Source organism: Trachurus trachurus (assembly GCF_905171665.1).
Source record: "Trachurus trachurus genome assembly, chromosome: 16".
Classification (NCBI taxonomy): Eukaryota; Metazoa; Chordata; class Actinopteri; order Carangiformes; family Carangidae; genus Trachurus; species Trachurus trachurus.
Genome location: NC_139902.1, coordinates 18,813,784 through 18,837,707, shown reverse-complemented (window position 1 = coordinate 18,837,707; position 23,924 = coordinate 18,813,784). Strand labels below are relative to the sequence as shown.

Sequence of the window (23,924 nt, the reverse complement as noted above, 5' to 3'; positions counted from 1 at the left end):
AGTTTGGTCGAGTGTTTCCAAGTGTCCATGTGACTTGAACATGTCAGAACATCATGTGCCATAGTACTGAACTAGTTTGTCAAACCTGGTCTCTCTCAAAGTTGTGGACCTTTTTTTTTTTTTCCATTTGGTCTTCTGAATGCAACTCTCTATTAGCACGCTCTTGATGCAGAGCTCTTACAGCTTTGACTATCATCTGCAAATTGTACTCTGGACTGAAGCAAAGCACTACCCTCCTACCTATGCAGCGCAATGCTGACTTGATGTTTTTGGTGTGACGGCACAAAACGGACCTTGTCTCAAGTGCTTAAACTGTGATGACTTGTTTGAATGTACTAAGTGTTTCTTTTTTGTGTGTTGGTCATTATCTTTTGTTCTCTTGTTTTTGTCACTGAGGGATTTGTTTGTTCACATGGCACTATGTTTTTGTACTGTAAACATTGCCACCTTATTTTAAGTTTGTTGCATTTCTATGCAGCAATGACTTGCTTTTATTTAATTTATTTCACATTTTATTTTTATTTTAGGGGTTCTCCCCACTATTGGTTTGCTTTTTTTTGACTCTAGACTACATTGATCTGTGCAATAGAAGGATTTAAGGGCCTTGAAGGAATGTGTTTGTGTGTGAACAGCTTTCCAGCACAAGGGGGAGCTATGGTATAACAACATGATAAATGTGCCAAAAATCCCATGATGCCAATATTTTCTTTTTTTTTTAATTACCATCACATATGATCACTTGAACTTTTGCCAACTGCCTGTCCAAATGTTTTTTGGTTTTTTTTCACCATTAGTTTTCATTTCATACATACTACTTTCATACTCAGTGGTTTGACTTTTATTTGGGTGCATTTCCCATTGATAGATCACAGACTACGGGGGGAAAGCGCCTTTAGCAGTGTTTACTTGTATCATTTCAAAAAATAGGTTTCAATAACAGTTGGTGCTACTTATTACCAGCAAAGTGCTTGTTTTCTGCCTTATATCTCCTTTGATTCTGTTAAAGCAACAGGTTAACTGCCTTGGTAAATGACCAAATTTGCCCCTTTTCCTTGTATGTAGCTGAAGCTTTCTTTGTTTCTACAACCACTGTCAGGGTTACTTTTATTTTTACATACAGCTTCTAGGTGTAAACTTCAGGAGCAGACTCCTATTGCGGTCAGTAATTGTTATCATCAGTGTCATGACTCATCTTTTTTTTTTTTTTTTAATTCAAAGGCGATAGTTACATACCGGTTGTGTAAGAGGTCCTTGGTTTCCTCTTCATATTTATAGTAATTATTACTGGAACAAGGTTTCAAAGCTATACATGTTACACAGCCATCCATATCATGAGTTGAGAATGGGTTGGGTTGATACTTGATACACCCCATTACAGACTTTTTGGTAGAGCCAATAACAAAACCAAACTCTGAAGTCATACGTTTCAAGAGACTGGCTATTGTAACACCTCGGGTACCAAACTGATGGATTTAACATGATACTCTTAGCATTGTCCCCTTGTTTTCAGTGCCCAAATCCCCAGCTCATATCTATGTAATTGATGATGGGTTGTAATGTGTAAATGACTGACATATAGATGTTTACCTTGTTTTTTATGTAAGTTTTTCTATTTTTTTAATAAACATTTTAAAACTCCATTTCTAGCTGACTGTGTAAATTTGTTTGTGTCATGCTTGCTCTTGTGTTGTCCAGCTTGGAATTAAATTGGTTTGCCATCTAACTGAAGTATTTTTGGTGCTAGATGTATTTTATATATTTTATGGTATGTATTGCATGGTTCCCAATTGGTTCTCTCTTTCTGCTAGGTGCCACTGGTGTTGCATGTTAGCTTCCAGTGTTTTTGGAGCACTTTTATAGTATCATACTAGCATGTTCAATATAGTCACAGGCCCGGTCATCTGTTGACTTGTAATTCCTCATGGTTTCTGATGGGGGCACTGGTGGATCTTGACAGTAGTAAACTTTATAGAAAGATTTTAGTTGCACGATTAACACTAGATTCTCTGCTTGGGGAAATATAGAAAATAAAGTACCATAAATAAACAAAAGATTTTCCATATCTCTAGATGAGTTTCAGAAATAAATTATTACTAGGTCCCCATTGAACTCATTCAAGATTTATGATATTCTAAATCATGCATGTATAATAGGATACACAGTAGAGCATCAGCTAATGTGGTCAACATAACTGCAAGGGGAATATAATTTTCTTCAGTGTGCTGTAGCACATAAAGCTTTGGATACTATCCATTATGGCCAGTCCTGATTATGACAAGGTGTTGGTGAAGCTGTGATGATTGATGTGAAACAACCATATCACAACCCTAATAATGTGGATTCACTGTTGGTACCACACTGCACTGCATCAACTTTTCTCACTTGAGGTAAAAATATGAGACCCTACTTTTATACTATACTAGGTGAAAAATGTCAGTAGCCATTAAACGGCTGGATCAGGAGAAACTAAGATAAAGTGATGTGACAGTCTTTACTTTGAGACTCCTAAGCGTTAAATCTTCAGAAGTTTAGTCCTTGTCAATCATTAAGATTACAACAGCTTTTAGGTCTGTTAGATGTTGGATAGTCCATATATGACAACAACTTCCCTATCCCCAAAACAAATGTGGGACAAATACAGTTTTTATGTCGGACAATGTGTAACACCCATTATCAATGAGAGGTAATCAAAAATGCTGATAGATTCTATAATTTTTTTTACATAAACAAAAAGACAGCAGGTTTCAATTATACCACTGGTGCTTTTGCATTGCAAAGCAAAACATTTCCTTGCAGAAGTTTTGAATGTTCCATGGAAGGCGCCTACAACCAGGAGTTACACATTGTACAGACCGAGCTAATCCTACAGACATGTGACCCTCTCTCTCTCTGAACACTGTTAACCTGACTGTGTGCCTTTTTGTGAGTGTGTGTGAGGAGTCAGATGAGTGCAGCTGGATAGGTCAGTGGATAATGCTGTTGACTATGGATTGGGAGGCTTGAAGTTTGTATCCCACACTGGGCCAGTATGTTGCAGAAGAAGAGGTTGTTTTCTAATAACTCTTTGCTTTGTATTTGCTGTAATCAGTAGGAATCCTACTCAGGCTAAACTCTTTGGTTGAGTTCAAAGATCTTACTGTAAGAAGAAGAGCTTGTTTTCTTATAATGGATATGTGTTAAATGTATTTGCTGCAATCACAATTTAGTAGTATTTTGTAGTAGATATTACAGGATGTGTAATGTATGGTAATAGTATGGTGGAGTTGGATAGTTCTGTGGGTAATGGCACTGACAGAACAAGTGATAAACAATTCACAGGGACAATGACAAAACTTTTATTAAACAATGTGAGAATTTACAGACTTACAGACATTTACAGCTTTTTTACATAAAAAAAAAAGTGTCAGCTTACGCCAGCCCCAATGAGCAGCGATACCTAAAGGCTACTAAACACACACACACACACACATACTCAAACAAACACACGCACACACATCATATAAACAAGCAGCCAATTTGTTTGAAAGTTAACTTTCTGGTAAAGATGGTATAGACCCCCTTTCCTACTTCAAAGTCCATGCTCTACTCTCATTTCCTCTTCACTATTATGAAGTTAAAGATGTTTTTCATAACACAGATGATAAGGTGACTATCACAAGCAACCTACTAATAGGCCTACATAATAAGTGCATGATTTGTCATCATCAAAAAAAAAAAAACATGAATCAATACTGAATTATATATGAAAGAAGCCTCATAATTCAGGAACAATACAAATGAATAAGTAAACTCCAAATCACAAGAAAATGTGTCAGATACTGTTACCAGGTTGAAAGTTGTGATGATGGATTAAACCAATATCTAAGTTTATTCACATAGGTATCAGGCCAAAATTAGCCAAAGGTTTAAATTAAGAGCTTGACTGGTCAGTGTCATTAGCTGCTAATAATAATCACCATTCCTCCATGTCCACATGAGTCTAAATGTTTGCAATACCAGCAATGATCTAATGTTTAAGCACATTTTTGAATACTACAAATGGGAGGAGTGACTCACTTTGCCTTGTAGATGACAGTTATAATTATAGTTCCCCCATTAATTATTATTTACATCTAATTTAAATTTTTTGAATGTATGCCATGTAAGATCACAGTAGATTTATTTTTATAAAATTATCATTTTCTGATGGTAGAATATATATACTGTATATACTCAGTGTTCAACCTTGCTTGAAATAAGCTGCTGCAAACAAAGATGTTTCCATCTGTGGGTGTCAGTAAACAGAGCATAACATAATGCACACACAGATATGTAAACACAATTCATGAGCCCAGTGTATGACATACTATTAGTAAAACAGTGAAAGTGGCAAAACCAAATCAAGGCTGCATGTTACTGTAACCAAAATCTAATTGACTGAAGCATCACAGAAGATTATTTTTATACTGATTATAGAACAAATGAAAATGAGCCCTTATATCTCCAATTACACTGAGAACTGACGCCACCGGGAACAATGTATAAGAGGGTCTGTCAGGAGAACTGCCACAAACTGACAGAAAAAAAAACACTGAGGTACTGAGATGATTTTTTTTTTTTAGTCTGCCAAAATTGTTGAAACAAAAAACAATCTCAAAGAAACACTGCATGTGATTATATACCCCGATTTAACTTAAACATATTAAAGTAAACATACAAAATAATTAATGGTATTTTAACAAAATATCAAGGGTGACTTGAGGTTTTGAAGGCCAATAACATCAGGTGTGTCTCATAAATCAGCTCCATAGCAAATCTGTTGAGGTGTTTGAGAGATGCAAAAGCCTCAGTACATTATCCCTGAAACAATTGTCTAATGGCGCAGATATGCCTCAACAGTTACCTATATACTCGACATACCTCTCATCTGCCATTCCCATCTTTCTTTAAACTTTAAACTATGTAACGAAGCAAAAATAATCTTGAAAAGATGAGAAATCATTATACAAACAAGAGAACAGAGCTGGATTGTGATGAAATAGCTGTAGAAAGACATGGATGCATGGACTAATGATGCAGGTGAAACAAGGCTCATATGGTTGGATTCCTGAGAGCAGAGGGGTCTGTGCGTGTGTGTGTGTGTGTGTGCGTGCGTGTGTGTGTGTGTGTGTGTGTGTGTGTGTGTGTGTGTGTGTGTGTGTGTGTGTGTTCACATGGTGCAACACTTGTTCTTGTGTGTGTGGGAGTCTTTGAAGCGGAGTCTCTGCTTGGATCGATACTTCTCCAGGTAGGTTAGCTGTTTGCTGTTGATGGCTCCGCGGCGCTTCCTGAAAGATATAAACACACAAACAGAAGGTGAAAGTCAGTTGTGTTACTTTTGAAATCATTGCTTTCACCGTCTGTAAACACTAACTACTAACAACTTCTGCAAATCCATTAAAATAATGGAAATTGTATGTGTGCAATCCTATATTCTTTAATGATGTAATCTATCTTGTTGGCAGTATATTACAATAAAAAAAAGAGATGTTTAGTGTTATTGCTGTTGTAGGTGTGTATAATTATCACATGGTGGAGTATTATAAAATGCTTCATACTAAATAACTTCAATACATATATTCATAAGAGCAAGCACTCTTTCTAAGTGATGTGTTATAACTGCACGAGGATGAATACACAGGATATGGTATAGAAATGTACTTACTGCCTGATCAGTTGAATCGCGTCTTCATACTTCATCCCACTCTCTATCAGAGCCAAAGCAACCAGCACAGGAGCCCTGCATGAATGCACAAACACAAAAATACACACTCAGTCATGTCTATTTCTGTTTGGCCTGATGCCTCAAAAATAACCATAGTTTGTCGGCATCCTAAAAAAAGCAATGATCTGGTTACTGGTGGTGTTTTTTTATTTTTATTTTTTATTTGATGTGTATCTCACCGTCCAAGTCCAGCCACACAGTGAACAGCCACACAGCTGCCTGGATCCTCCTGAAACGTCTTCTTAAGCAGACTCAACCAATCATCAACAAGCTTACTAGGGGGTGGGGCCCCATCATCAAAGGGCCAATCCTGAAACAGAAGAAGAACATTTACCCCCCTTACAATGTGTTTTGTCACAGGAGTGTGAACAATGTGTCTGTGTGATGTATCCTTACCACCACAGTGATGCCATCTTTCTCAAGCGGTGTTTTGTCATAAGTGATGTCACAGACTCGAACCACAGTTGTGGCACCGAACCGCTTCAGGTCCTGCAGGGGGACATCCGTGGTACAGGAAGGTTTATTGTATGTTTATTGTATCTTATCTTAATTAAGCTCTGACAAGTCATCATGGTAGCAACACATTTCCTTACCTCTATGAAGGAGGTGAGTGTGTTGTCTGTGGGGTTGTGAGTGATGAGGAATCTCATGTTCTTGTGGCACAGTTCCACCGGAGCGGGACGGTTCATGGTGACCAGTGTGACCTTTGACCTCCCAGGAGGACTTGTGACCTTTATGTGTTAGCAGGTAGTTGTTAGTTATAAGTTCAGTGTCAAGGAGAAGGCCTATATAAGCCTACAATGTGCATAGCTTCCAATAAGATACAAAATTACTTTTAAAGCCAACCAGACAATGTTCACAAAATGGTCTTAGAAAACTCTATATGTCATAACATAGGCTACCTCAAACATTAAAGGTGATTGACATGTCATGGTCATGGTCATGGTCATGGTCATGGTCATGGTCATCGTTCTTAGCACCCAAATATCACAAGCTTCACTCTACAAGGGTGCTAAAGGCAAAATAAATAAACACTCTTATATTTATCATATACATATAAACTATTGGACAATTATCCTAGCTTATTTCAGCCTTGTTAAAAGTCTCAAAGTGATCTGTAAAACTACAAATTTCACAGTCATTTTGCAAATTTGAGACAAAGATACACATGTTTGTAATGTTAATCACTAAAAGTTAACTTATTTCTATGCTACGCTACTAAACTAGCTTAGCATTATGCAAACAAACTCCCGGCTCCAACTTTATTATCACTGTACAAAGAGTCTTAATCTCAAGCAAAACAAAACAAAAAAACAAATCTATTGCCCCCAAAAAGTTGAACTCATTGTTCAAATCATCTCATAATTCACAATAATGAATCAGCAAGATAAACAAGTTAGAAATAAAACACAGAAGTTAACTCCCCACCAATGGATCAACCCAGCTGTTTTCACTTTGTCTTTTTTCAGGGACAGCTGCACAACTGTATGTTGACTGATATCCTCCTTCAAAACCCTGTTGAAATTTAGTGTCACTGTCCTTCTCATTAGTAGGTAAACTGAGGCTGGTGAACGTCCCACCAAGTAGAATAACTGAAGAGGTTGCGTTTACAATAAACGTATAGGCCTACTGGATGTAATAAACATGACAAAGTCACAGCTGTCTTTGGAGCAGTTGCAGCATCTCTTTTTTATCTGCATAGCTCTTACTCACATTTTCACTTATATAACAGGGATGTGAGTGTATTTTAGGATGGCATTTTAATTTCAATTATCTTAATTCCAGCATGCCTCACATTCCCCAACGTGTGCACAGCTACTATTTTAGCACTGATAAGAACTATTTGGTGATATCAGACTCCTCGTGTATGACTATGCCAATGGGGAAGGAAACAAACTGAAGTGGATAGACTGAGCCAGCGGGTGACCAGTGATGGCAGCTTATCCACACCACACAGCAGCAGCACACACAGCAGAATAGATTTGCTGCAACTTTTTTTGCAGCACACTTTCCCAAGAATGGGAGGCATATAGGCTTATTTGTTCAGACCTCACTGCAGTATTGTTGGCAGTGCATAACTGTATTTGAAAAGCATACCAAAGAAAAACATTCACCTACAAGAAGACATTCACATTGAAAAAGGGGATGTGTAATTTGAACCAGGAAAAAAAAACCCATAAAATCCTGAAACTGGTCGTGTGTGGTGAATCAGAACAATTAATTAAAATGCAGGGCCTGGTTTCTCCTCACCTTAAACTGTGTAGCTGTAGCAGTTGGCTGCTTTGTCTTCAGGTCTCCAGGTAAACCTAGACTTCCTGTCTGTTGTAGAACTTCCTCTTTATAGTCTTTGAAGTTATTTTCCCAATTCTGAGGTCCTGTTGTTGTGACTCTCTTACGCCATCCGTTGACTGTATCCTATAGTCCAAGAGGCTACAGTGTGTCAAGTCCTCCTCCCTTTGTCTCTTTGTCTTCCTTAATAGCGCTCTCTTGCCTTCTCGCTCTCTCCAGTTTGCTTCCTGTGTGCGAGACTCCGCTTGTTACCCCATGAGCTGGCTGGTTCAGAGGGCAATGGCCTATGGTCTTTCAGGGTTCAGGGTCCCAGGACAGGATAGTCCAGCTTCATGGGTCTAAATGTGTTGGGCGTGGCAGTAGTCACCACTCCGCCGCACAAACTCCATCAACTAGCAGTTCTAAAATAATAAATATACAGAAAGATAAACAGGTCATAAATAGTGATAAGAACTGTTACTAATAAGATCTCAGAGATTCAGCATTTTTTCCAGTGGTCCATATACTGCATCGGCTAACTCAGACAATATTATGTTGCCACTTTATGGCATTATTAGTTGTGTAGAGGCCTACTGGAGGTACTTGATGCACATAGATAAGCATCCAAACACACAAACATATGGCCATTTAAAGATTCTAAATGCTTTTATTTATGCTTTTATTTTGGCTCCTGTGAGGAGATTGTTCATAAGAGAAGCAAAACCACCTTCTGGCGACATGAACAATCGACACATTCATTGCATATATATGGGATTTGCTGGTTGAAACATCAACTCCACTATTTTTATTGATAATGCTTTGATTCTTAAAAGTGTATGAGCTTAGCAAATGTGGTTGTAGGCAAAACACCAAGACCACTAGCTGATAAACATATTCCAGGCCAGTGATATTTGCAAGGAACTGATTATGCTTCATCTGAGCAGACTCATTCACAGTTATATGCACCATATAAACAGCTTGAACAGACATGTATAAAAGTGTTTGCATGAAATGGACAAGAAAGCTTGGCAACAGATGACAGATAAGCCATGAGCCAGAAAATCTAATATATAACGGGGGCTCAAAAAATATAGAAAATTGTATTAGATTAGCCTGCACAATATCAACAAAATTAAATTTGGTCTCAGGGGGAAAAATAAGAAAATCCAAAATGGAAATGTTTATTTCACCTAGTCTAGGTGGACTTTGTTAATGTGGCTAAAGGCCTTATTTTACATTATTTTGCAGTTGAATGATGAGGGATGGGCACTGCTGGGAAATCAAATTGTAATTTTCTCTGAAATTAAAATATACATAATAGACTCCTCTTGATAAGACAGCAATATGTTTTTAAAATTCAAAACAAAAACATTACAGCAACTTATAATAAGTGAGAAATGTAATATCCTACAAGAAATTAGAAATAAGAAATGAGCTGACACCTCACGAAAGGTCAATTACTTTATTACTTTGTCACTGGCTATATATAAGCTTTATTTCAGTCAGGTGCATATCTCTGCAAATGGACAATGCTGTTTATTTTCCTGTTTAGTAATAGAGGGATCTGAGATTAAATAGCGAAGGTGGAGGCCAGCGAGCTGGTTGCGAGGGAAACATGTAGGAAGCTGTTCATAAATGTAACCCTCCTCCCGCTCACATGCCCAAACATTCAGACAAACAACCAGGGAAAGCTCCAGGGGTAATCTGGGTAATCTGTGGTCACCTCTTCACCTCAGCTGGCAGTACAAACACACAACACACACACACACACACACACATAATCACATACCGACTTACTCACTCACTCTTCCAGAAGAGTGTAGCTAGTCTATTCCAGGTTGTTGATCTATTATTAGGAATTTATCCTGTGCTATCACTAATCAGGACAGAGGTCAATTATTTTCCATCTAGTCCATTCAAAATGTATTCTTGTAATAAGATATTGAATTTGAATAAAGTTTTTAAAGTTTGTGACACAAGCACAACAAAATAAAAATTGACAAGCACAGGATAAAATCCAATTCACATCACACAGCAAAAATGTCACAGACAAGACAAAGCAGTGGATTCAATGGAAGTGAGAAACAGACCAAGTATAAAATACAACACATCTAAACAAATATCCAATAAAAGCACAAACTCTTCACAAGTATTGCACTCACTTTAGGCATTTAGCTGATACATAAAGCAGAGTGGCATGATATTTAAGACAGCATACAGAGGCTGGATGGTAGACGTACAAGTCCACTTAAAACTATGAATCCAATCTTCCCTGTTACCTTAGAGCGCAGTTTGGTTTGTAAAAACAGGTGCGTCCCCAGTTGGCTGTCTGGCTGCCTGGCTGTTTCCCTGTCACAGGGTGGGTCAGGACCCAAAGAAGTTAAAAATGGATCTCAATATTATTTTAGAGCTGTGTTAAGTTGTCAGACATTTCTACAGCACCTGCATCGTAAGGCTGAATGAAACACAGTAAGCAATAGGTAAGTAGTAAAGACACAGCAGGTTAGTAGCAGTCCCAAATAGGTGTAATAGTGCATTCACTTTCATTGCTTTCCAGTTAGCACCTATAGAGGAGGCTTCAAGTAACAGCTCCCGTCACAAGTCACTCTGGAAAAAGAACATTATGCTAAATGCCTAAATGTGAAATAGTTCTGTAAACCTATGCAGCCTTCCCTCTTACCTCAGTGGACAACTTGGCTGCTGAACAGGAAAATCCACAAATGACTAGCAGTTCCACCAAAGTCCTGCAGCAGCACAAGCAGCAGCAGCAAGCCTACAACAGTTTGAGTGCTGACATGCAATCAGCTGACTGCCTGTTATAGTAAACCCCTGTAGACACTGAATACCTGCAGCTGTATTTATAGCTGTATCTATATGAGCAGCTGATTCTGTGACACATCAGATTTTTGTGGAGACAAAAGTCTCCATTGCTGCTGCACCTCTGTCCTCACGCTCTCTGCCTGTTGCAGCGGAGTTCTGTAATTAGCTTGTTTGTACTATTATTAATAAAGCTGCTATGCAAATGAGTTTCTTTGGAAATTCCCTATAAGTGTGACTACATGTCTTATCTGTTAATCAAGTTATTTCTCTAAAAGTTGCGTAACCTGCTGTGGCAGTTTGCCACACAAGCTGCAAGTCAGAATTAGAAATCTTTTCCAAATGCTATATAATTACTGTATAATATCCAGTTATACATTTACAGCAATGAGACAAATGCAATATCTATTTAATGTGTGTGCTTACCGCCTAGCTCTTCAATATCATCCCCAAACACAGACGAATCAGCAATTCTTCTGCCACTTTGCCACAAAAAGAAGTCCACCTGCTCTCCGTGTTTTTCTGGCTGCCAGAAGCTGAAATGTCTGGTTGCGAAGCAGAAAGTCTCTCTGCAACAACCTGTGGCTCTGGCCCCACTGTCACACTGAACTATCCACCTCAGCCGTGTCCCTCCTCCCTGCCTCTCACTGCGGCGTACAGCGTGTGCGAGTGTGTAGCTCTACCTTGCTGTAGCGGTGCAGTGTGTGCTGGGCTGAGGATCTGCTGTGAGCTGGTCTAATCAGGCTGAGCAGCCATCTGACCCTGACAGCCCTGTCACCAACAGAACACTCCACAGTTAATGCTCTTAGAGGGAGAGGAGAAGAGCCTCAACCCACCCCCCAGCCCTCCTCCCTTTCCTCATCTTCCTCCTCTTCATCCACTCTCCTTCTTTCTCCCTCCCTTTTTTTTCATCAGGCACTTGGTGGGTAAAGAAGAGGTGCTGTTCCCTCCTCCTCCTCCACTCTCCTCACCCTTTCCCTGAGGCTGATGATTACAAGGTTTAGTCCAAGAAGACTGTTTTTAGACGTGTAATAGACGTCCGCACTGACAAAATAAGCACAGATCAGTGTTTTTTAATCCATATTCTTCTCAAAAACAATTAAAAGACCATGTGAAATTGTTGTTCTCGTGAACATTTTCAGCGATGACACGTCTGTCTGGACCTTCTCTTGTTTTCCTTGCCTCCCTCCCTCCCCCTTTCCCCTCCCAGTGATGACTAAAAATAGCCAGTCCTTTGAGCTACCAGACAGATTGGACAAGTCAAACGTTTGAGCCCCAGTGCATGGAATTAACTTTCTCCTTAAACTGACAATAGCACCAGGTTGTTTGTTTTCTTGCAGCCAAAGAAGCCTGTGAATCTGCAGCAGTTGATCTGTTCATGCAGAAATGAAATAGAGCGAGTGGAAATGGCTAGAACACAATTTATAACCAGCTGCTACCAAGAAGACCTTGAAACAAACCCATGCAGTTTTGGGTCTTTGAGTTTTCAGGATGTGTGTTGAAGTCCTCTGTATCTGAATGCTGACAAGGTTATGGTATGGAGTGTTATGGTATGGAGTCGGGACAGTCACAAGGCAGTCACAGGAGGCCGGGGGCCTCACCTGGCTATCAATCACTTTGAGGGGAAGTTAACATGACTGTTCATGCACGCACAGAGCTTTAAAAAAACACATCTTACCAGCTAAAATTAGCTGCGTCACTATTTGAACCATTCATGGCATTAAAGTCACTGTTTATGATCATACATGGCGCTTATATCCACAGTAATTTTCTTTCTGTATATTCATCATCAGGCCCAGAGCTGCATGTGTTGCTCACAATATGACAGCAAAATTTGGGCTCTGGTATCACGCCCTGATGTTACCCCACTGATATTATTCTGATAACAAATATAAATATAGCCACAAGTTGTGGTCAGACGGCTCCAAAAACAAAGTGTCAGTTAGATAAAGAGCCTCAGAGAGAAGACAGTGGAAAAAGAGATGACTCACCTTTGCTTTGAAGCAACATCTAAACATAGAGTAGGAGTGACAACTGTACGGTTGCACACCCATATGTCTTAGATTCAGATGCATTGAAAAGTGTCACTTCAATCTTAATTGAAAATATATATATATATGATACTGATTTTGCATGGCATCACAGTTTTTAGGATTTCAAAGTAGCGGTTTAATAGTTGTTTAAAACCATGTGATAAAGGGGACAGTGATACACTTGGTAATTGAACAAACTTTAGATATTGTTTTATAATAAACTAGGCTGCATCGCTTGGAAAATGACTTTTGGTAAAACAAACCTGTGATTTACAATATTTCAAACAAATATTGTCCAGAACAGTCTGGACTTCTACTGTCATTTGCAGACTGAAAACTTTTTTTGCATGTGTCAAGAGGAGATATCATCACCTCTTGCACTTGTCCTCATTGTTTCCCAGATCCACATAATCTTCCTCTCAAGGCCTCCCCTATCCGATCCTCCTGCGGACCAGTCAGGTCCAGTGTAACCATCTGTTTTGATGCTACAAATGGCAGAGCGCTGGCCTAAACATGGTTGCTGCAATGGTTTCTGGAAATGTGAGCTGACACCCTGTAGGTCAGCCCTCAGCTGGCAGTCTTGTGCTTTTTGAGGTGCCTAAAGGACACTTTGGGCGCTGGCCGTGGCCTCATTCCCAGATTCATGGAAGCAATGGGCTGACCTGCAAAGACTTCAGTACTGAATCCTTTTGCCAGCGCCACAAGGAAATGTCAAGGAAGCATGGAGGCCTTATTTTTATAAACCAGACATTGCTAATGGTGACGATCATGGTCATAATGAATCATTATGTTTGGGGTTGACTGCCAGAGTTGGATTAAAGTAGCAGCTATGAACAGAGATAATTTATTGCCTTGTTTTCTTATATCAGTGTAACAAATCAAAGCATCAGTGATAGCACGGATAAATAATATGACCATTTCACTTTACGTCACCTGATCTTTAGTCAAGCCAAACATATCCTTCACTTCATATCTATGTGTGTGTGTGCGTGCGTGTGCATGTGCGTGCATGTGCGTGCATTTGCATGTGTAAGTGTCAGTGGGAGTGAGTTTTTCAGTTTCAAAGATAACATAAAGTGTTGGGTAAAGTGTTTAATGTGGACTGGCTGATTAAGTTGAATAATTTACCGTTTCACCAACTGCTCAGAACAGCTAAGCATAAAAACATTTAACTCATTCCAACATCAATAAACATGCTTTACAGTATATGATAATAAAAATTTGAGAAGTGACAGATACTTACACACATACATAGATACAAACATTACGTGGGTGGCTTGATAAAGAAAACAAAAATGTGTACGCTTAAAACTGGACGCACTGTTCCTGTTCCGTGTCCATCAAAGCCAAATGTGTTACTAAAACCTCTTCTCTGTGAGTTATCCTTGGCATTTGGCAATGATTGGTGCTATTTAAACCTCCTATCACCTTTATAGAGGCGTTAATCTGGATCAGGGCCTCCCGCCTCGCCCTGTTGTATTTGCCACTGATGAATACAAACTTAGCCTCAAGTTAAAAAAAAAAAAAAAAAAAAAAGCTGACCTACTGTGACATAACCAGAGTAGCTATACATAACAACATAGCGCCTATAAGTCAAACAGATTATTTAACAGTGTTATTGATAACCACAGCTGATACTTGTGCATCAATCATTTCTACAGCAACAACATTGATAATAAAAATACTGACACCAAGAGTAATAGCTTTTGTATTACAAAGTAATTTTAGCTGGTTAGCCGCCCCTGCTGTAAACTAAACTACTCAGAAACGAGGTCAGTCTGTCATGAATCAACCCTCCTACTACCAACTCCTGTATCGGTTTGGTTCTGTGTCATTCATTCCTGGTGAATGACTAAGGTGGGAATCCGGGCAAGTTTAACATTTACACTCATTTACCATGTTGATATAATATATACAATTATGCAATATGCCCCCCTCCCCTGGTGGAGTCTGTAATTCTGTCCCTCAGGCACACCACTCACGTAGCAGTGTGAAATACTATGTAATTCCCAGAGCAACTCGGAAGAAACTGGATATGAAAAGGAAGCATAGCCACTCAGAACAGGCATCTTTTATAATGTAAACTGACATTCAGTGTTTCACACATGACCCACGGGTGTTAACAGCATCTAAATAATCACACAATGGCAGAGTTCAGTCTATGTTTGGAGTACAGTACGTGATGTGGCAACAGGTGCATCACTATGCTGGAAAATTAGGCTTCTGACTGGCCAGGACCGGATGGAGGAGAGGCAGTGGTTAGTAGGCTACTGTGGTCCAACAGGTGGTCTTTCAGGGTTTCCACATTTTGAACTGTGCTGATGTTTTCAAGTAAATAACGATCAAAAAGATTACAACAAAAATACATCGAAAAGAATGATTTATATTTTTCTTTTAAATTTTAATTTCTTTACTTGTGACTAACTGGAAGGTTTTACCTTTAAGGACCCCTAAAGTCTTTAACATAAAACAAAGAAAAAATATATTGCTGTTTGTTTGGCCTGGGTTTGACCAATAGCCTATACACTTTTTTTCTCTTTCTCTTTCTTTTTCTTTTCTTTTTTTTTTTTTTTTTTTTACCTCCATTCATTAAATTATGTGATTTATTATGATAGAAAGTGTTTAAAACTGATTACTGGTACTCAGTATGTAATCACATTCCAACTTTATTCTAAACCAACTTTATTTTTGAACAGTGTTTTAGAAACTGTCTACTTCAGTCAAACTTTTAAGTCTGCACTCTGTAGCAGACCAGTGTGTGCTAAATCTTTTCCCTTTCTTCCTTAGACAATATCACTGCATACCCTCACACCTAAACATACTGTAAAAGAAGGGACATGAGAAATTGGAAATGGTCTGTGTGTTTTTTTTGTTTGTTTGTTTGTTTTTTTTACACATAAACATGACAACACCCTCAAAAACATGCTTACTGACATAGATGCACGTACACAGAATGAGGCACAGGTGAAAATCCCGTGCATACCCACACTGACAAACACCCCACAAACAACGAAAGCACACTCACTGACGCAGACGCACACACAGTCGAGCATGTGGCAAGCAGCAGCAGCTGCTGTGTGTATAATTAGAATGTTTTGAAAGCTGAGAGTCGGACGGCAGGACTTTCACCTGCAGACTGAAGAGTTACCATGACAACCAGGGTTGAGCATGACAATACAACTTTATTCTCTCAGCCATATGACTAGCTATGGACTATGACTATAGCTTGGACCCCTAAAGTGAATAAATTAGAGAAAGAGAATGGAAAAGGAAGTAAACAAAGTGTGGGATAGACACCCTCATTAAGGCTGTTACAGAAACATCCCATAGTAGGTTACATTACCAATACTCGTAACTCAATGATCACTTCACCATATGCTCAGACGTCTGGCTTTCAAACTCACTTTCCATCTCACAGTCCATCCCTTCTGTTTTGGAGCAGCCACACCCACGTGCAACTTCACAACAAAAGACTCAACGAAAAAAACTTCAATCATCTTGTTACAGTAAAACATATTTGATGCTGTGCTATATAAGAAACTACTTAAACACAAATAGCCTACATTTACACTTCTATAACAGATCAAAACCCCTTGAGCAACCATGTCTAAGTATGAATAATTTATATTATATATTATGTATTTATATTATTATAAAATAATATTTTTGCAATAGTGTTCAAGATTGAAGCGTATGTTTACAAATTTTGTTAGTTGGAAAAAATATAATACTGAACAATGTCTGCTAACGTCTAACCAGATGAAAAACAAAGCACTGTGAGAAAATCTTGACTTTCCTGATGCCTGTTGACAGGCTGCATCCGGAAAGTCAACATGAAACTCCATCTAGTGGACTCCACTGGGAAATGACACAGAGGTGCAGTGTGTGCTGGGAGACAGAGTCTTATTCTCTCCTCAAACCAGATGAGCCCTGAGCTGTCATACATGTACTTCCTGAAGCAGCAGGAAACAAGAACACATTTAAAGACATATCTTAAAGTTAAGATTGATTGTATTGCTTCAAATGGCTAGTTAAATATTTAATTGTTATGACCAATGTTACATGAGTTTTGCTGATTTTTACAGTAACTGATAATGTAATGTAGCAGAACAGTTCAGGCGGCATCTGGCATATCTGGTAAAATAACTTTGTTTTTCTGCTTAAATTTAGGTGAAATCTGGCGGTCTCTGTGCATATTCAAGAACAGTCTCAACATATCTTTTTCACTGGAGACACTTTTATATGTCCCAGTAGGAACGTCACAGGAGTAGATGTTCAAATGAAGGATGGCTTGATTCCATTTAGTGCAAGTTCAGTTTTAAGGCCCAGGTATTGGGCGTGTCCAAGACAGCTTACTATCTGGGACACTTGGATAGAACAGAGTCATCCTTGTGCCTTTCCTGCTGTGTCATGCCAAAAATAGCTGACCTGACTTCCTTGTTTTGCATAAGGACAATATTATATTATGGACACCATACAAATGATTCCTACACATATTCATATGACTGAGACATTAAGCGCCACACCCCTCCTCTTTCTTTCTTAAAAAAAACAAACATTTTCTGTGGTTTCTTATTTAGAATACCTCATTCTTTTCTTTCATTCTTTTTAACATGCCTTAAATGCTTCACATTAAATGATTGATGACCATACTTGCCACTCTGCACTGGTTACCTGTCCCGTTCAGAATTCAGTTCAAGGTGCTGCTACTCACTTATAAAGCCCTCCACGGCCACGCCCCTAGTTACATCTGCGACCTCATTTACCACCACACCCCCAGCCGGTCCTTGAGATCATCTGACCAGGGCCTCCTGTCAGTCCCCCGGACCCGGCTAAAAACAAAGGGGGTCTGGGGAATGCGCTCCTCCCACCCGATCTGAGATCATTGATTGATAGTAGATTGATAGTTTCAAGGGTCAGTTAAAAACACATCTCTACAGACAAGCCTTTAAATGTTAGTTAGTGAGTTTTCCCACTGCCGATTTAGCACTGTACATTTTACATACCTAAACTATACTGTGTTTAAGTTCCAAATGTGTTTTATACTGTTTGTGTGATTGAATGTCTTTTTTCCATAACATGAAGCACTCTGTGTACGCCTACTATGATGGGTGCTATATAAATAAAGTTTTACTTACTTACTCTGTTTACTGTTCAAAAAAGGTATAGAAATAGGTATTAATGTGTTTTTGTCTGAACGGATGAACTAACACTGTTATTATGAAAAGCTCAAAATGCACACACTGCCAGTTATTCATAATGTGAAGGAATTGATCAGAAAAGTAGGAATTCAGTGACTACTACTATTAATATTAATAATAATTCAATTCAATTCAATTCAATTCAATTCAATTCAAAAAACTTTATTCATCCCCAAGGGGCAATTAAATAATAATTATTATTATTATAATGATGATGAAAGTGATGATAATGATGTGAAGCACAAAATAGAGGCAACAAAAAGCATGTATTGAAGTGTCTTTGTGCAGAACATGGCACACTGATCAGATATTGATCATTTGGCAGGATTTTAACCACATCACAATGTGGGACAGTAGTCAATGGTGAAATAGGCTAGGAGGCCAGAGCTTAGTCAGGGGTTAGTATGATAAAAATGACTTCAGACTGACGTGAGACAGAGTAAGACCCATCTGTTGTCCTTTGAGCGTCAGCCACCACTAAATGGATTAAAGCTGCGGCACACACAGAGCTCTCATCGTGGCAGTGGTGGCATTACATCTTAAAGAAGGTGATCACAGCACAGTCTGCCGTGTTTCCGTTCAGCCAGCTGTTACTGTCTGCTGTGTGCAGTCCACCTGCTACTGCCTGGACCCCTTATTCATACTTTATTTTATGGATCTAGGGAGTGGCCTGAATGTCAGTGATGATAACTGTCATTTAGGAAGTTACTCATAAGTCAGAATGTAAATGAATCAGTAGGGGAAAGGCTATTTGATTTAAGAGCAGTTAAATCACCTTCATTGCAATGTAAACTGTTAGTCAGTGTGAGAATATCTATGTTTAAGATCTTAAACAGCACCAAATTTAATACACATGTCGACTGAATGAACGATTGAAACTAAATAATCAGAAACTAAATGATAACCTATAATTCTGGCTTTTCTCTCACACCACGAAACCCTGATCAAACGACAGTTGTTTGTCAAAAGATATTAAAACGACACTACGGTATGACTTCTAATTAAAAGTATTGGAGTGTTTAAAACAAACAAACATCCAGTCCACAGTCCCTGTCTGCCACTTTCTTTTCTTTTGTTCTTTTGAAGAATTGATTTTCAGTGACCAGTGAAGATTTTGTTGAAACTTTCCAAACTACCTTGAAAGTGATCTCAGTAAAAAGGACTTTTTAATACTTTCTTAATACTTAAGACGTTGCTTCATTGCTATATGTTTGACCATAGTATACCCACGGTGTTAAGAATGAGGATGTCTAACTGTGTTTGTGTTGGACAGTTCAGTTCAATCAATATCAACATTTGCATGCAGACCGATTCTAATCCAATACCTCCTAATGTCCACACAAACTTTGTTTTCATTAACTTCATTAACTAAAAGTATGGCACAAAAAAACAGAATAAAATAAAATAAATCCAGATGAATTTGTCTCTGAATAAACAACCACCTTCAATCCACTTACATTTCTATTGAAGAATCAGTTTCATTCCAAAGGCTGGTGGTAGGGAAATGTTTAGTATTACTTTGAAAACACTGATTTAAAATACAGTAGTGTTCCCAGACAAACTCTGGCACTGACTCTAAGAAAAAAGTTTATTGTGGCTCTTTCCACAGTCAGCATAGACTAACCTGCTGATCATTTGTTTGTTTTGACTCTGTTGACTAAACTTATGAGTCACATGAGTTCATTAAGCCACAGCAATGTGTAAGAGGAACTAGACAGAGACTTCAGAGGAGCTATCCAGATTAAGTTAATATACTTGGTTAAGAGGGGGGTCAAGGTCATTAGACTGCAGGGAGCTGTATGTGTTGCTGGAAGGAACAGATGGCAAGCTGAGATTAGACAGCTGACCTGCTCATGGTTTGGCTGAAGGTGTTTTTAACTCCCCTGATGCCTTGCAGCAAAACATTAAAGCTTTACTTGTGAATTTTACTTTAGTTCCCAGGTATGAAGCTTATTACAGTGCACATTCAATCAAATGTATTTCCTCCTTTAACAATCATTTGTTTGCTTTCAATTTTTGTCCATCAAATTTGAAAATACAATAACAGAAGTGTAATAAATTCAGAGGTGAAGGTTTCCTATTGGAGTCATTATACATTATCTTTATCTTTATATTTTTCTCAAAATGCATTAAGGCTCCACAGTGAAGGTGTGTTTTTTGCCGTGTGGATGCCTTGGTTAATTCCCTGTGGAAATCCAGTGATTTCTCTGTGGGAAAGAAGCAGCCTGAGGTCAGATTAAAACAGGAAGAGGCCAGTTAGCCATGTGTGAGCCAGGTTGGAGTTAGGGCTTAGAGAAAGATCAGTGTCAGGGGGTATATAAACCAGCTCAAACATATAGTCTGTCACACACAAACAGTCGAGCACTGTTGACTGTACACCTAGAGTCAAGTCATCTCTGAGGACAGGACTGGTGATCACAGGATATAAACACAAGGAGGAAGATTTATTTTCTTCAAGAATCCAAAGGCAGGCTCAAAGCTCCACCATCCACAGAGGACCTCTGCTCTGCATCTACTGCACATCTCTCGTTTCTTTCGTGCTCTACTCTGCATCAGCAGCCATGGTCCTGCAAGATAACGAGTGTGACTCTGTCTTCGAGCCCCAGATCACTGTGAGTATCACAGAGCTTATACTGTAGGTTTACCTTGAGGCTGGATTCACTGCTACAGCTCTAATAGCATTAAATTGCCCTTAAAAATAATTTGGAAACATTGTAACCTTAAACATCTGACCAGGAGTATCTTGCATCAGCATTTATAATAATCTGAAAAAAATTCAAAACATAAATAAAATACATAAGAAAATAATAAAATAAAATACACAAAATAATAAGAAAAGGTAGTTGATGTTAACACAGTAATACGCAGTAATGCAACTGCCATTAATCATGGTGAATTGACCTTGTGTGATACCAACAATCAAATGGCAGAGACACATGGGCTAATCTGAATGTGCGACTGGATCTGTTTTTGTTTCAGGAGGAGCATGTCGAGACTCCATTTGGGAACGTCCACTGCATCATGACAGGGGCTCCAAAGGCAAACCGCCCCGCCATCCTGACCTTTCATGACATTGGACTAAACCGTAAGTCTCAACCCTTAACACCACTATAATGCCTATTGACAGCATGTGCACACAATTATACTGCAATATGGATGTGCACAAGAGGGACAATTTTCAGAACCAAAGAGGCAATGAAAGACCTCAGGGTATAGTGTATATCAACAAAATAAACTGATTTCCTGTGGTACTTGTGCATCTTACTGTGTGCTGTTTCATATACTATCTACAGTCAGATCTTACAATCAAGACCTGCATCTGTACGTTCATAGTTCAGTGACGTTTTTGTTTTCTCTTCCTGCAGACAAGACCTGTTTTGAGACTCTGTTCAACCATGAGGACATGCACGAAATCCTCAAACATTTACCTGTTTGTCACGTTGAAGCACCTGGACAACATGAGGCAGCCAAAACTCTTCCTTCTGCGTAAGGAAACCATCCTCATTACTCATCTGTTTCTCTACAGCAGACATGCGCCCATTGTAATGCTATCATTTACACCTTGTTTAATATGAATTTAACAGTGATGATTTTTTTTTTTACCTTTTCAGGTATACTTACCCTAACATGGACCAGCTGTCTGAAACGCTCCCCGTTGTCCTCAAACACTTTGGGTAAGACAGGCCTGAAATCCTTTAAGTCTTCTAGAGTTTATGTGATATAACATTTTTGTTCAGGCACTCTAAATAACTAAATTAACCCGTGACATTTGACTGAGTGGCCTTATGACCTTCTGGCTGTGTGCTGTGCAGGTTGCGTAGTGTGATTGGACTGGGAGTTGGAGCAGGAGCCTACATCCTGGCTAGATTCGCTGTGAGTTCAAATCTCTTCTCTAAATCCCATTTGAACTTAAGACAGTGAGAGACAGCTGATCACCTAATGTGCTAAATGTTAAGAACTCTTTTCCCTCTCGTGTAGCCTACATGGTCATAAGTAAATCAGATCTATTCCAAGGTTGTTGATTGCATATAAATATGAAAGGATACACAGATATAAATATATGAATTTCATTAGTCCCCAATATGGGGCAGCATTTGTATCCAAAATCCACTGATAACTACTGCCTGTACATCTAAACAATGCTGATTGTATGTACAATAATTAAATGAGTTAACTTTGGTGTGTCCACATGTGTATGTAGCTGAATCATCCAGATATGGTGGACGGATTAGTTCTGGTCAACATCAACCCCAACTCTGAAGGTGTATTGGACAGTGTTGCTACTAAGGTAAACAATTGGGTTTATTGGGCTTTATTTGGGCTTCTGTGGGGTTGTTAGGTGTGATGTTTATATTGTTTATATACATCTTTAACATCAGGAGGAGTAATTTAATTAAGTTGTTGTGTGCAAACCTTTTTTGTGTCTCTAGCTCACCGAGTGGACCCACACTCTCCCAGACACAGTAATTTCACACCTTTTTGGAAAGGTAAGTTTATTCTCTATAATGACTGGCCTCAGTTATCATGACGTGGAAACATACTTCACAAACAAATGTATATTACATATCAAACACAGAATGTCTATGTCCTACTCTTTTTCAGGAGGAGATCCAGAACAACCATGACCTCATTGCTACATACCGTCACCACATCACAACAACCATGAACCAGTCCAACGTGACCCAGTTCTTCCACTCCTACAACAGCCGCAATCCTCTGGAGGTGGAGAGGCCTGTTCCTGGAGGAACCATCACTGTCAGGACACTCAAGTTAGTACAACACACACATGTACACACACACACACAATACATACAATCAATTAAAATGTTATGCTCAGTCTTAACTTATCTGTTTATTTGTGTTTTCAAGGTGCTCCACTCTGCTGGTTGTAGGAGATAATTCTCCAGCTGTGGAGGCCGTGGTCGACTGCAACTCCAAACTCAACCCCACCAAGACCACACTACTGAAGGTAACTGGACAGTTGACAAAAAAAACAAAACATATATGCACCCAGAATTAACTTATACTGTTATGTAGTGTCAGTTTGTAATTGTTCGAGAGTCTACAACTGTTTGTGTTTTGTCTTTCTAGATGGCTGACTGTGGAGGACTTCCTCAGGTGGATCAGGTAGGCTGTGACATTTTATTGGCTATTCTGCTGACAGCATTGTTGTATCGTCTCTCCTGGTTGGTTAAAAATACATTTAACACTTTTCATCTTTCTATCCACAGCCAGCCAAAGTGATTGAAGCCTTCAAATATTTCATCCAGGGCATGGGATATTGTAAGTAACAGTAACTTAACCCTTAAACCCCATTTTAATCGTAAATCCTTGACTTTCTGGGGGTTGAATAATCTCTAAGGTTGTAAAGATTTACACAATATGTAGATGCAGAATAGTACAAAGCTTTCTCTGCTCCTATTTCTAGTGTCTGCTGCCAGTATGACCAGACTTCGCTCACGGACGACCTCCAGCTCCAGCATCACATCTTTCGATGGCTCTCGGAGCCGCTCTCACACCAATGAGCTGAGCCGTGGCCGAACACACTCACAAACCACCGACGAGAAGCGTGGGCGCTCACACACTGACATCTCCATGGACAGCATTTCCAACAGTAACACGGAGCACAGCATCTCAAAGTCCACTGAAGTGACGTACTAGAGTGCATCCTGCCCTGAATCCCATGCACTTAATTATACCTCATTGTCTTTACCCAGCTCTGTCCTTCAGTCTGTCTTTGTTTTCCACTCTCTCTTCATTCAGAAATGCCCTTTCAACTGCACTATCTCTAGCTGAAAGATCACAGATCATACCTCCATGTGTCTTTCCTCCAGCCCTGTCTGTCTCCCTCTCCAGTTGTGT

The 23,924-nt window shown here is 39.1% G+C and overlaps 2 protein-coding genes across 2 annotated transcripts; one reads left to right on the top strand and one right to left on the bottom strand.

Annotated features, from left to right (window-relative positions):
- Positions 1 to 3,306: 3,306 nt before the first annotated feature.
- On the bottom strand, positions 3,307 to 11,650 carry LOC310999616 (protein tyrosine phosphatase type IVA 3). Its single transcript, XM_083990116.1, has 7 exons — positions 11,255 to 11,650; positions 7,994 to 8,433; positions 6,337 to 6,474; positions 6,140 to 6,232; positions 5,923 to 6,053; positions 5,684 to 5,758; positions 3,307 to 5,306 (listed from the first exon to the last, which is right to left on the bottom strand). Exons 3-7 carry the CDS (start codon positions 6,430 to 6,432, stop codon positions 5,189 to 5,191), a joined length of 513 nt encoding a protein of 170 aa, XP_083846242.1. The 5' UTR covers positions 6,433 to 6,474; positions 7,994 to 8,433; positions 11,255 to 11,650; the 3' UTR covers positions 3,307 to 5,188.
- Positions 11,651 to 20,623: 8,973 nt separating this feature from the next.
- On the top strand, positions 20,624 to 23,723 carry LOC310999746 (protein NDRG1-like; the record flags this gene model as incomplete). The annotated part of the gene is made up of 12 exons (XM_083990300.1): positions 20,624 to 20,674; positions 21,042 to 21,147; positions 21,428 to 21,548; positions 21,674 to 21,736; positions 21,875 to 21,935; positions 22,264 to 22,350; positions 22,493 to 22,549; positions 22,665 to 22,831; positions 22,932 to 23,031; positions 23,154 to 23,189; positions 23,294 to 23,345; positions 23,491 to 23,723. 12 exons carry the CDS (start codon positions 20,624 to 20,626, stop codon positions 23,721 to 23,723), a joined length of 1,134 nt encoding a protein of 377 aa, XP_083846426.1.
- Between the last annotated feature and the right edge of the window lie 201 nt (positions 23,724 to 23,924).